The 13797-nt window shown below is 36.4% G+C and overlaps 1 protein-coding gene across 10 annotated transcripts in view; it reads left to right on the top strand.

The window, feature by feature from the left end:
• Positions 1-13797, top strand: part of DNM3 (dynamin 3) — a 569430-nt gene that overhangs the window by 464258 nt on the left and 91375 nt on the right. For 9 of the 10 annotated variants that reach the window (XM_060296333.1, XM_060296364.1, XM_030875472.2 and 6 more), the window contains one exon: positions 4155-4266. In XM_060296333.1, coding sequence (XP_060152316.1) covers positions 4155-4266 — 112 coding nt within the window. Of the gene's footprint in view, positions 1-4154; positions 4267-11962; positions 11975-13797 lie in introns of all 10 variants that reach the window. The other variant, XM_030875471.2, reaches the window with a different exon arrangement.

Below are 13797 nucleotides of genomic sequence, written 5' to 3'. Positions count from 1 at the left end.
TACTATTTTTTTTTTTATGTGCTTACTTATTTTTTTGTCCACTATATCAAATTTGAAAAATGCCATATTAAAACTTTCCATATTTATATTTTAATTAATTATATGCAATAGTTATGTCAAGTTTATCCTACATTTTTAAGTAACATTTGCTTCATTTATTTGTCTATTATATTATTTGGTGCAAACAGGTTTATAAGTATTTTCCAGTCTTCATAAATTGTACTTTATATCATTACATAATATTTCTATTTGTTCTATTTAGTGCTTTTAAATTGTTTATCCTGTTCAGTACTTTTAAATTCTATCTTGCCTATATTAATATTGCCATTCATGAATTTTTATTTCTTTGTTTTGTGTTTGTCTGATATATCTTTACCTGTTCCTTTAGTTTTGCAAATAACATATAATTGGGTTTTATTTTTTTAACCTAAATTAACTGTTTAGCTGAGAGAATTCAGTTCACTTTTATTAATTTAATAATTAATATACTTGATTTTATTCCTATCGTTAAAATTTCCTGTTTTGTTGTTTCTTTTCTTAATTTTTTGTTGATTTGATCAAGAGGCTATTAATTTTCTTTATTTTTTCTTTTTTAATTTGGGAGTTCTGTACTTTTTATTTTATTAATATTTACACTCACCAGTATATAACCCTATTATTCCATGAGGCAAATTATCAAATATTTCTCTCCCAAGACACTTTCTTCTCCTACTTCTCTCCTTGCCCACTTCTTCCAACAATATGAGAACTCTGGGATCCCTTTGCTTCCCTACTCTTCACTCCTATACCCATCAGAGGAGAACTTGTGAGCATCTTTTTTTCCTTCCACCCTCCCCTGAGTTTTAGACTATTTGAATTTCTGTTGCAATGTGTCTCTTCTTCTTTAAGACTTCTTATTTAGTCCTTATATTGCAATTCTTAGATGATCTATCATTATTTATTTTGATTTGACTCTATGGATACGGCAAATTTTGTTGCTTACCACTGTTTTCTCTTCTCTTAGTTTTTCTTCACCCTTGAACACTCTCTGCAGGTACATTCAGTGTTGTTGTAATCCTAATACTGCCTTAGCATCTCCCTCAGATTGGGTATATGGTGATAACCTGGCTGGATGTGGGACTCTGAGTCTGAAGTCCTCTTAAGAATTCATGAATACTATTTCATTGCCTTCTACCTTTTGAATGTTCAGTCCAGTGCCAGTCTAATTCTTTTTCCTTTGTAAGCAACTTTCTCTTTCTTTACAGACGACTTTTCTTTATCTCAGAGCTCAAGATTTATACTAGCAGGTGTGTATGTGGTAATTTTTCTCATCAATTCTATCTGAAACAGCACTTTAATGTAAAGATTTGGATCTTTCTAAAAATCAGGATACGTTTCTTTTTTTCTTTTCTTTTTTTGCGGTACGCGGACCTCTCACTGTTGTGTCCTCTCCCATTGCGGAGCACAGGCTCCGGACATGCAGGCTCAGCGGCCATGGCTCATGGGCCCAGCGGCTCCGCGGCATGTGGGATCTTCCCGGACCGGGGCATGAACCCGTCCGTGTCCCCTGCATCGGTAGGCAGACTTTGTCAACCACTGCGCCACCAGGGAAGCCCACGTTTCTTTTTAAAACAACAGGTTTTTTTCATAATTATTTTTCTCCTCCCATCTTCCTCCCAGTTCCATTTTCTGGAACTCCTATTATTTACAGGTTAGATGTTCTGGGTCTTTCCTCCACACTTCTCTCTTTATATTTTTCTAATTCTCCTACTGGATCTTAACATCTACTAATTCTAATCTCAAGATTGATCATCCTTTCCTTCAACTTATCTACTCAATATATTAACTTAAAAATCTTATTTTTCTTAGTTCTATAAGTCTTTTTTAATGCCCTTTTGTACCTCTTCAAATACTTATTATTCTTTTGCTACCCCCAACCTTTCTCTTTTGTTGATAGACTGTTCTGATTGCCTTCTTTATTCTTTGTCTCTCTGGCTGTTAGACCTCTTTGGGTGTCCTTTTATTTTCCTTTGTTCATTGTGGCACACGTGCAACTGCTGGGTACTTTAAGTGGACTGGTCCCATGAGTGTGGGAAGGCACAGGAGTTAACTGTGCAATGAGGGAAGGACAGATAGCTGCAGACAGAGAGAGCAGTATATTCAAAGACTTCGGGAGTAAGCATGGCATATATGAAGAAGTAAAAGGCCAGTGTGGCTTAAAAATCAAGGGAGGGCTTCCTTGGTGGCGCAGTGGTTGAGAGTCCGTCTGCCGATGCAGAGGACGTGGGTTCGTGCCCCGGTCTAGGAAGATCCCACATGCCGCGGAGCCGCTGGGCCCGTGAGCCATGGCCGCTGAGCCTGCGCGTCCGGAGCCTGTGCTCCGCAACGAGAGAGGCCACAGCAGTGAGAGGCCCGCGTACCGCAAAAAAAAAAAAAAAAAAAAAAAAATCAAGGGAGAACAGAGTATGAAAAGAAACTAGAGAGTAAGGTAATGTTGGGCCAGACTGTGCAGGACTTTGTAGGCCATCATAGTGAGTGTGGTCTTTTCCTAAAAGCATGTAGTATTGCAGTGTTTTATACCAAGGGTTTTAACTGGTATAACCAGGTATATTTATGTGAATATCTGATTCACATTTTCAGAAGATAATAAGGATTAGAGAGCAAATTTAAAGTGGTCGTGTGATGCTGCAAGACTAAAGAGATGTTGTAATAACCCAAAAGAGAGATGATAATAACATGATGGTCAATATACAGGAAGTACACTTTTAAGTGGTAAAATGTAAGGAGGTGTATGAGAGTGTGGAAGATGTCTAAGATACCTCCAAAGTATCTGCATTACACTGATGCTGCATGAAATGGGAACATCAAGTTGGAAATCACCAATTCAGTCATCCATGTCACAGTGCCTTTGAGATACTCAAGTGGAGAAGTCAATAAGCAGTATGAATCGGGCAGGTCTGGACAGGGGATGTAAATATGTAAGCCATCTGAGTTAGGTGTAAATTGAAACTCTTAGCCATGAATGAGAATACCTTGGAAGAGATAAAGAAGAGAAAAAGATTGTTAATCTTGTACACTGCTAGTATCTGTCTAAATTGGATTATCTTTTCTGGAAAGATGATTGGAACGTGTATCATTGTCTTCAAAAATGATTATAACTTTGATTCTGTCACTCTATTTGTAAGAATCTATCCTCAGAAAATAATAGTAGTAAATTAAAGTAGAAAGACAAAGACTTATGGATAAAAATATTTATTTGAGCTTTATTTATGATTGCAAATAAAGTAAATTACTTATCTAATATTAGGAGGTCAAGTAAATTATCATACATTTATATTAATGAATATTATAACATTATAATTTGATGTTTATGAAGATGTAATAGCGTAAGTATATGACCATGATACAATAGTAAGTGAAAAGGACACAAAATAGAGAGAGACAGAGTGAGAAAGAGAGAGAAACTCAACTGTGAAAAAATGCATAGAACAAAGGAATATAAAGAAATAGGTTTATCTGTAAATAGTAGAAAATGGTTGATTGTATCCATTTTTATACTTTTATCTAGTTTCTAAATTATTCTAAATGGGCATTATTACATCTTGTGTATTATTTTATTATTAGGAAAGGAAATATAAAATTATAGTATTGTCCAGTTGTCAATATGCACTTCATAGGCACTTTACTCTGTTAAATATTAATGTTCTTTCCTTTTCAAATATTGATGAGCATTTGTGATTTGAATCCAGCATAATATTTTAGTTTTTTGAGATTATTGCCATAATTTTAAAGTTTTATGAGCCATTTAGATTTGTAAATTAGTTTCAAAAATTGATCTGATTACTAGACAATAGCAAATCCATTCCCCTCAGAACAACTCCCTGTCAGTTGGCACTCAGTGTGTCATACTGAGAATCTTTGTTATTTCCTTCCCTTCTTATTGCTTAGCAGTACAGATAACTCTAAATTCTTTAATGGGAGGGTTTTTTAATTGTATAATACATACATATAGGAATTTGCTAATTATTTGAAATGCAATAGATTGTTTTTGTTTTTCTTCAGTGACTGTCAGAGAACCCTTCATTTGGACTGTCATTTGTATCATCATCTGCAGGGATATGAAATCATTTTGAATTTGGTTCAAAACTAAAAGCATGATTTTTTTTTGACTCCAGGAATGTATACAAAGACTATCGCTTTCTCGAGCTGGCATGTGATTCACAGGAGGATGTAGACAGCTGGAAGGCATCTCTACTAAGAGCTGGGGTTTATCCAGATAAATCTTTAGTAAGTTGGATATATCTCTTATTTTAAAATTATTAACCATGTTTAAGAAAGCATAATTGTACATACTATATGCTGGAAAAGCTAATTCTTGTCTGACTTAATTAATTTGCCATAGTTTTAACTGCTACTTTGCTTATATTTTTTTTTATCCATTAGATTTCTATTATAAGAAGTTTATCAGTATATTTTTAAAGAAAATGCCCAACTTTGCCATGAAACATAATATACGTAATCTCAAAGCAAGAGAGTTTCTTATGCTGTTGTACAGTATACTATTCTATAGTATTCATATAAGCAGGTTATAACATTCTTCATATAGTCATAGTATATATATCATCAATCAGAACACTATTTCATATTCTTTAAAATGTACTTATTTTTATAAAAATCTACCTCCTTTCATTATGTCTGTGGTACCTATATCCAAAATTAAACTCTGGTTAATGTCATTGTGAGTATAAAAGAACAAAAAAATATTACCATTGCTATATTAATAAAGATAAGTTATTCCCACTTATCTTTATTAATATACTTCAAGGGTCTTAGAGACAGTTCTCTCATTCAAGTTAATAAACAGACCTTCTATTTGTGTTCTTTGGAAAATGTAATATTACACAGACTAGTCTGGATTTAAACTTCAGAATTCCCACCCAGCATATGTACACACACCATTAAACAGACTCTTCAGATGAGTGGCTCTTACTGCTTACTTGCTACCCCTGAGAATTGTACTATCCAGGTTCCCCCCCAGAAGTTAAGCAATGAGACTGAGCTTTAAGGATTTACTCCAGCTTGACCTTTGTGGTGCTTAGATTGGCTGTAGATTAGTTTATAGGACTGACCATGTATAAGTTGGGTTATTTCTAGGCCCCAAATAGGGATAGAGTCTTCTCAAGGGAAAGTCTGAGATGTGAGCACATTGTGGGACAATTGAAGCATCTTGGGGTGGATTTCAGACCTGACCATATCCCTGAGGTTACACTGGAATTTAACAAAGTTCCAAAGTTCCAGGGGTAAAGGATAGAGGATTTGTGCCAAAACATTCTCCTTGTTGCTGTTATTTTAGTTCTCACGTAGACCTCTTAACCCTATCTCAACCTCCACTTGTCTGGTTAACACCTAAAAGAGTGAACCCCCATGACACACCCTGTGCCTTCCAAATGAGGTGAAACCAGACTCTTTCCAGGTGCTATGCAGTACAGAGGTATCTTCTGTACCACTTCTATTTTTGTTGTTAATTCTAATCATTACTTATTACTCTTTCCTATCCATTGACGGTAGTGTGTTTAATTTCTATATTAAACGTTCTGTATTAAAAATGCACATATACTTAATGTTTTATTCATTCATTCCACAAAAGCCTGTTGAGCACGTGGTTTTTGCCAGCTACCTTTCCAGGCACTAGTGATGCAGAGGTGAACGGTGAGGCCCTGCCCCACCAAGGAACAGACGTTAAATAATTGAATGCATACGGTATAATTGTAGAGTGTGATTGTTAGAGTGATAAGTTCTATAAAAAATTAAATTAAAGGGACAGATAGTGAGAATGAGGGGCAAGTGAGCTTTATTTTAGTAAGGTGATTAGGGAAGGCTCCTTTGAAGAGTTGACATTTGAGTAGACTCCTGAAAGAAGCGGGGGATAAATACTATGAACGTCTGATGGAGAGTGTTCATGGCAGAGGGCTAGCAAGTACAAAGCCAGCTCAGTGTCTTAGAAGAGCAGCAAAAAAAGTCAGAGTGTCTAGACACAATGAAGGAGAACAAAAGTAGTTGATGATTTCCAAAAGTGGTCAATAGCCAGATTATGTAGGCCTTGAAGGAGGTGGCCAGCATTTGAGTTTTATTCTGGGTGAGATGGGAAGCCATTGGAGGGTTTCAAGCCAGTTAGTGACATGATAAGATTTATGTTTTTAAAAGATTGTTATGGCTGGATTGTTACGAGAACCAGCACAGCCTGTGGGTTAAATCACAGGCATTAGCATCAAACTACATAGACTGAAATTCCTGAGGCTCACATACAAGCTGTGAGATCTTGGGAAGGTTTCCTAGCCCTTTTATCTTTCAAGATTCCCACATCTAAAATGGAGATAACAAGAGTCTGCTATAGCGTGGTTGACAGGATTAAATGAGATAATGCAGGGAAAGCACTGGACAGGTTAAACACAAGTAAGCACTCTATTTTTATTTATAATGATGACGATGAGAATAATAATTATTTTCATCACAGACTACTTACTTAAGCAAGTAGAAGAGAGTTAAAACATTGTGGATATTTATAATACAGCCAAATGAGATTGTAAATACTTTATGATATTTTTTGTCTTCCAAATACGTTTGGTTATATAAAATGTCAGTGTGTTTGTGTGTGTGTGTGTGTGTGTGTGTGTGTGTGTCTTCCTTCCAAGGAACTGTAATGTTTGTGAAAATGTTTTCTTACATCATAATTTTGTCAACTAAACTTATTTTAAATGCACTACACAAGTTTGCTATTTTAAAAAAAATTATGTAATGCATCTCTTGTGAGCAAAAAACTGTCTTGGAAAAGCAAAATTACCCATCCCTCTGTGAACTCTTTTTATAAATCTGAATTTTCATGTATCCATAGCTCTACACAAAAGACGATGCTCAATGAGATATTTGCTATTTATTTTTATTAGGCTGCTCAATTTGAAGCAAATCTAGAGTTGTCCTACACAAACTGTTTTGATTCTTTTCACATCATTTTTATTTGCTTATTAACATACATTTTGTACAATTGCTTGGAAAATCGAGGCAAAGGGGCTTTTTACTACATGCCAAAGACATGACAGGAAATTAAACTTGGCAGTGTGCCATGAGCATCGCTTTTCTCAGTTTTCATCATAAACAATATTTGCATTTCTTATGCACCATGTAGTTCTGCAGGTTATATTACACTATTGCTTTACTTTCAGATGTTTAAATGGAAGCTAACTACTGAAAGCAATCTAAGTAGAATGCTTATCTAAACATTGCATTTCGTGAACACTCTTAGGTTTGGGGGAAGCGATACTTTTAGGTAGAGTTATTCCTAATTTAGAAAGATTTGATGAAGAAGTCAGAGTAACCTAATAACAGATGTCTCTTTCCAAGTAAATTTTTAGGACTTCTGGTGTTTTTGTTTTTGTATCAATAAACCATTGAGTCAACAGCAAATCAGTCAATCCCTACCCTAATAATGAAACATTTATGTGTCATACATGGATATGAGTCTAGATAAAGTTCTGCTTTCTACATGAAACATCTCTATTTTAACTCTACATGAGACATCTCTATTTTAACTGGGAAAAATTCTACATAGGTCATTTTTCTAAATTGTGTAAGTTTGGCTTCAGTTAGGTAAATAGCTATAACCCAAATTTGAATGAATTGACATTTTGGATAATTTTTTTGTCCAAACTAAGGTTGCATACTTTTTTATAACATGTTTATCCTCATCATATCTTTTTCTATCGTGTCCACGTGGTGGAATGTTTTTATGTCACTCATATCACAGTGTTCTGCTACCTTGTTCCTTCTGTCTCTTAGGTCATTTCTCTTGGAGTTTTCTACAAATTTTTCTTCTTTCTTTCCTTCCCTTCCACCGTCTTCTCCCACCTCCTTCCTTACCTTCATCTAACACTATTATGATGGACTCTAAAGATTCAAAGATTAAAAAGGAAGCAATTCTTACTTTATAGGAGTTCCAAGTCTAGTGGAAGAGAGAGATGCAAATAAATAACCACTCTACAGTGTGATTAAAAAAACTATAGTGGATAGCTATATAAAGTACAACAGCCCAACTATATTCCCATGTGCATTTTCTAATTACCTTCATTCCCTTAAACTTTCTGGATCTAATGCTAAATGTAGACTTCTTATCTGAGCATTGTATTGTAATAGAATGTGGCCCTAAAATGGAAATGAGGAGTCCTGAATTTTGTTTCCCATGATGCCACTGACTTACTCAGTGAACTTAGACATAGCATCTCTGAGCCACAACTCTGTCACCCTACCATCACCTGAGCTTTCTGAGCAGCCAGAATACTTTTTAAATATATTTAAATCTGAATTTGGATTAGGCAGAATTTTATTTTTTATTTCTATTTCCTTTGGCCATTAACTTGAAATTATAGTCAGTATAAAATTGTTAAATAAGTGTGTAGGATTTTACACAGTTTCAAAGTAAAGATGCTTCTAATTGAATTAATTAATAGTTTTCTGGTTTTGTTTTTTACTGACGAGATGTTCCCTCAAGGATTTGGGGAAAGTTGAAACAGGAGTGGGGACTGAAACCGAGTCCCCCTGAAACTGAGTTCCTCTGCTAAGTTTATAACTAACCTCTGTACCCAAAACTTTATTCCCTTTCTTGCTCCACACCATTTCCCCCTCAAAATTAAGGAGCACCAAAAAGCGTGTGTGTGTGTGTGTGTGTGTGTGTGTGTGTGTGTGTGTGTGTATCAATAGCTAGGCAAGTCATAATTTTAAAACTTTTAAAATATTTTTAAATTTTTAAAAAATTTAAATTTTTAAAAAATTAAAAAAATTTTTAAAAAATTAAAATATTTTATGACACATGTACATAAATTTTTCCTCTAAGTGTGAACACAAATAAGTGCAAATTTAATTAAATATCTAAAGAATGTGGTATAACAAATGACTGATTTTTCTGACACAGTTTTGTCAGCTCACAGTAAGACTTAATTTATATATAAACATGAAGGAATTCCAAATTCTTTGGAACATTCTGTGTGCATTGAAGTTAAATAGACTTTAAGTCAAATCCACTCGCATTGGAATCCCGACCCTTCCATTTATGTGCAGTGTGGCTCAGGCAACTTACTTCACTCTCTAGTTGTTTATTCTTTTTTTAAACACAAAATAATAATCTCTTCCTCTGAGTGATTTTATGGGACTAAATGAATACTGTTGCAAATCACATCTAGCTCAGTGCCTGCAACTGGATGAAAGCATTCAATGCCATGTGACCTTTATTATTGTGATTGACTATCATTAATGTGTCCATGAAGCTGTAATTCTCAGTTTAGTAGTTACCTTTTCTTCGGAAACTATCAGTGAGATCTGGAAAGAATTTCCCCAACTGTTGTCTCAGGGTACCAGATTGCTGCCCTGTGGACAGGCTGGCCTCAAAGGCTCCATCAGTTAGTCAGGAGTGAGCCATAGAGGCTGTCAGGGTAAGTGAGAATCCACAAGCCTACCCTCAGCTGCTGGTTAACTGGCTATCCGAAAAAAGCAGCTTGCAAATCTGTGCATGCCCTGAAATAAATTTGGTGCAAATTCAGTTTTGCGTATTTGTTAAGTCATATACCTCAGAACTTTTCACAAGGGTTTTTTTCAGCTATCTAGATAGATGGTCCTCCCCTCTAGTATATGATTTAAGAGATGAAAAATGACAGTAGAAAGTGAAGCACCCTGGAACTTCACTATACCTCTGAATTCAGGACTCTCCCAGGACTCTCCCAGTCATAATTCATGCTTTTAAGGACTGCCTTGGAGGTTGAAACCATCGCGTAATGAAGTCTTTTAGGGACATCAGAAAGTCCTTTTGGATAGACTCTGCAACTGAACTTTTCTCTGTGGCAAATGACAAATAGGGGAGAAGAGGGATGGACACAGACCCCCATAAATATTTATTAATATGGTGATGACCACTCCCATGCATTTACTCAGCAGTCTTTTGTACAAGACAGAAAATGCCCATGTTAGTCCAGCTGTACATAACTTTATTCTTAGCTTATCCAACAGTGCTTCCCACAGAAATTAGAGCAGCTCCATGACCAATTTCGAAGAGTTTAGTTTTTCTTCAGTGGAGGTACTTTCTAAATATAAATGCTGCCATACAGAGTGGTGGAGGAATTATAGAGAATTTACAATTCACCAGTCATGACTGTTATGCCTCACTCAGAATAGACAATTGGGAAATGATTGAAGGAAACAAGAAATCGCAAAGCCACACCACGTCCTCCACTTGTATGTTTCTCATATTTAAGGATTAAGGCCCCCTACTCTGTGACATCACTGTTGCCACTACAAACAGAACCATCTGCCACCGAGCAGGGAAGCCAGTCATTCCCTAATGTGCAAAAATACTTGGTTGAACTCCTGAAACTTATTTGGTAGATCAAAAGCTGCACTGCTGTGGAATGCAATAAACCCCATCTGTTTGAGGTATTTTCAGCAATACTGCACTTCTTTGGAGAACCGAGGTCCCATTATTCTCTAAAAAATATTTTACTCCTGATAAAATTCTCTTTGGGGATCTTTATTGCCTTATTGAACCACTGGCATATTCTTTTACAAAAGACTCTTTTTCCCCCGATTTCATTCATTCTTGTACTGTTATTTATGTCTCACGTAAGCCAGTGATGTTAACGGTTATATCACGGCAACTCACAATGTCAAGAAGCTTCTCTACACTATTTTACCAGTGTCTTTAAATTTATGCTTTTATTAAATATGATGGATGGCCTCGATGGTCCTTGAATTAGACATTTCCCCAGTCACCAACTGGCATTGTTTTCCAGAAAATATACTCTCCTGTGATGGTTCCCTTACTGCTCTCCAGAAAATTTTTGTACGTATTACTTCCCCGCACACGCTTCCTCTCTTAAAACTAAATGCCAGATCTCCAGCTCAACCTGTTACTCCACCCGTGCTCAGGCTCCTCCACAGATGCACACACTTCAGTTGCAGCTCTCTTCCACTCTGCATCTCAGCGGAGACAGAAATTCCTTCTAGGCCCCTTGTGAGAAGAGTTCAGATCTGTTCCCTGCCCATATCCCATCACGTCTCCCTCACAGGATCTGACCTTGCGAGGACTCGGGCTGCCCTGGGGGTAATGAATCACCGTTTTATTTTTTTAAGCCATATGTGAGTTAAATTGTTTGATATAAATCATACTCCTGCAGCTCCAGTTTGAAACAGGAGAGCCATTTGCCTGCCGCCTGTGGCTGGCGGCTCTCTGTGTCTCTATCCAGAGTGTCCCTTTTAGAAATGACTACATTTTTGTGACTAACCTTTCCAGACCCATTTTCTTGAATGTGGACCAGTGTTTATTTTGGCTGCATCCCCACTATACAGTTTTCGCTTCCCATGCCAACCCAAGACAAAAGTCATAATTTACGAAGTAAAGGAATGGTACAGATGGAGGTCGTAACTTGGTCTGCTTACCCTGTCTCCCCAGAGCCACCCACTCTTTTCCTCTACTCATTTTTTTTTTCCCCTACCTTCTTTGAAACCAAGGATGCAGTGTTTGTTTAAAAATGCATTGGCTGATGAAATTTTCCACTGCTTGGCACGTTGGAGGAGGGGCTGTCAGGAAAGGGCAAGCTGACATACTAAATACTTTGCCTTTCATGCTAACAGTTCACTTATTACCAATTCAAACCAATGCTTTTTGGCCAGGTTCCCGTACTTCAAGTATTTCAAGTAGAAAGAAAGGGGGAAATCTCTGTCATAATTTTCTACTGTTATAAATGTATGATTTCACTTAATATAAGCAGAATCTCTGACTTGTCCATGAGCTTTGGGCGCTGTATGCGTATGAATGGGATGTCAGTGAATAGCTAAGTTATTTGTTTGGATTTTGCTCTAGCATGAAAAATCTCATGATTTTAAAATAAATTTATGTTTAACATATTTCTTTTTTGTTTCTTTTTCCTTGCGGCTACATGCACAGGGGAACAACAAAGTAAGTTCTTTGTCCTACTGCAGCTCCTCTCTCTCCAGCCCCCACTCCCCTCCCTCATGTGCCTTGGCGAGAGTGTTTCTGTGCACTTTGAAATGACCGATGTCTGTGACAGTGCACAGAGGGTGTGCAAATGTCAGAGAAAACAGAGCTTGGACTACCATCATGGCTGTTCATTTTTGACCTTTCGGAAGGGAAATATTATGTTCCTCAGGGTTGGTTATTGGACAGTTCAGAGAGGTTGTTATTATAAGGAAAGAGAGCAACACTGAGAGCAAAGATTATGAAGATTTAATAATGAGGACTCTTCTGCAGAAAGGGGAAGACAGTCTGATGAAACTCAGTGCAGCTGAAGCTTTTGACCAAAAATCAAAGCTCTCATGTTAATGTGTAGCTATAAAAACACCAAACTGGTGTCTTAAATAGCAGGATGGCTGGCTTTGCTGGTGAAACTGAGCTAGATCAGTGCTCTGGCTTTGAAGGTGCCTTAAAATGGATGGAGGAGGGTGGGGTCAACATTTGCCTTGGCTTCTGCACCCTTGATGTATTCCAGCTGGATGGAAACAGGAGGGTGTGGGGAATGGAGGGGGAGACTGAAATGTGTATGGTAGATTTGTGAAACCAGGCAACGCACACAAATGGTGGAAATTATTTTAACGTTGTTATAATAGGTAAATGAGTAATTTAGTAGTTCATAGGGTGGCTAGATTGTTAAAACTTTAATTCAACTTTTCCAGAAGATTAGAACTACTTCTCACTTATATTAGGTATGTAATAGTAGTGTAGTTGGGGAAGATGGTCTTAAGTTTAGCAGGGTGATTTGTTTTTCTTTTTTTTTCTGTGGAGAATTATTAGTGCTTTATCCTACCAGGTGGCCCGCTTAAAATAGGCCTCATTGAATACAATAAGAATTGAAAGGATTCTGTTATAAAGGGTCTGCCTGCATATTTAAACCAGCTGGAATTCATCAAAATTGCTATTCATAAGCCATACATATAGAATTTAAAACAAATGTGGGAAATCTTGGAGTTTAATTTGATGGAATGTGCTATTATGGAATAAGGTGATAGAGATGGTTGGTATTGAAAATGTGTCACTTTATAAATTTATATCTTGCTATAATTGCTTATGACCCAAGTAATAATATTTAATAAAGTTAAAAATAATATAAGAAAACTACAAGATAGACATTTGTGAAGGACCAGAGGGGCAAACTCAGCCCACTAATAGTTTACTTTTTAAAACAGAAGGTAACTTATGAAATCAATTAAAGATTTCTTCTACAAAGTAAAAGATAATATTTCTAACTAATATACCACTATTGGAAAAAACATTTGGACAAAATTTTAGTTCTTATACCATATAATGTATTTTGATTCTTGAATAGTAAGTATCTCTGATCCTGGTCACTTAGGTTACACTGAGTCGCTGTCTAGAATTGCATGTGCTGCATCTCTTAATCGTTTAAATAGCCTGAGCTATGTGAGTGCACTAACAGCAAGCCTATACATGCTGAGGATCAGGGAATCAGCTGCTGACATTTTAGGGAGGTGCTAACCCTTAGGCCATTCAAAAAGCATTTATGATTTGCTTCTTTCACTAGTGATTCACTGATGACTTAAAAGCATTTGTAAAATTCCCCAAAGAAAACTCTTCTTCATAATAGGAGTCATCCATTTGTTGTGTCTTGCTTGGTCAAGTTCTTCTGGGTAATAAAATGTTCAGTTTAACAGAATTTACTGATTTTTCAAATAATTATACAATGAGCAATAAAACTCAAACATTCTAAGCTGCTGCTCCTCAAGGCCACCTCTCAGATGGTGCAG

Source organism: Globicephala melas, chromosome 1, assembly GCF_963455315.2.
Source record: "Globicephala melas chromosome 1, mGloMel1.2, whole genome shotgun sequence".
NCBI classification, from domain to species: Eukaryota; Metazoa; Chordata; class Mammalia; order Artiodactyla; family Delphinidae; genus Globicephala; species Globicephala melas.
Note: the sequence above shows the minus strand (reverse complement) of the source record. Positions and strands in the feature narration are given on the sequence as shown.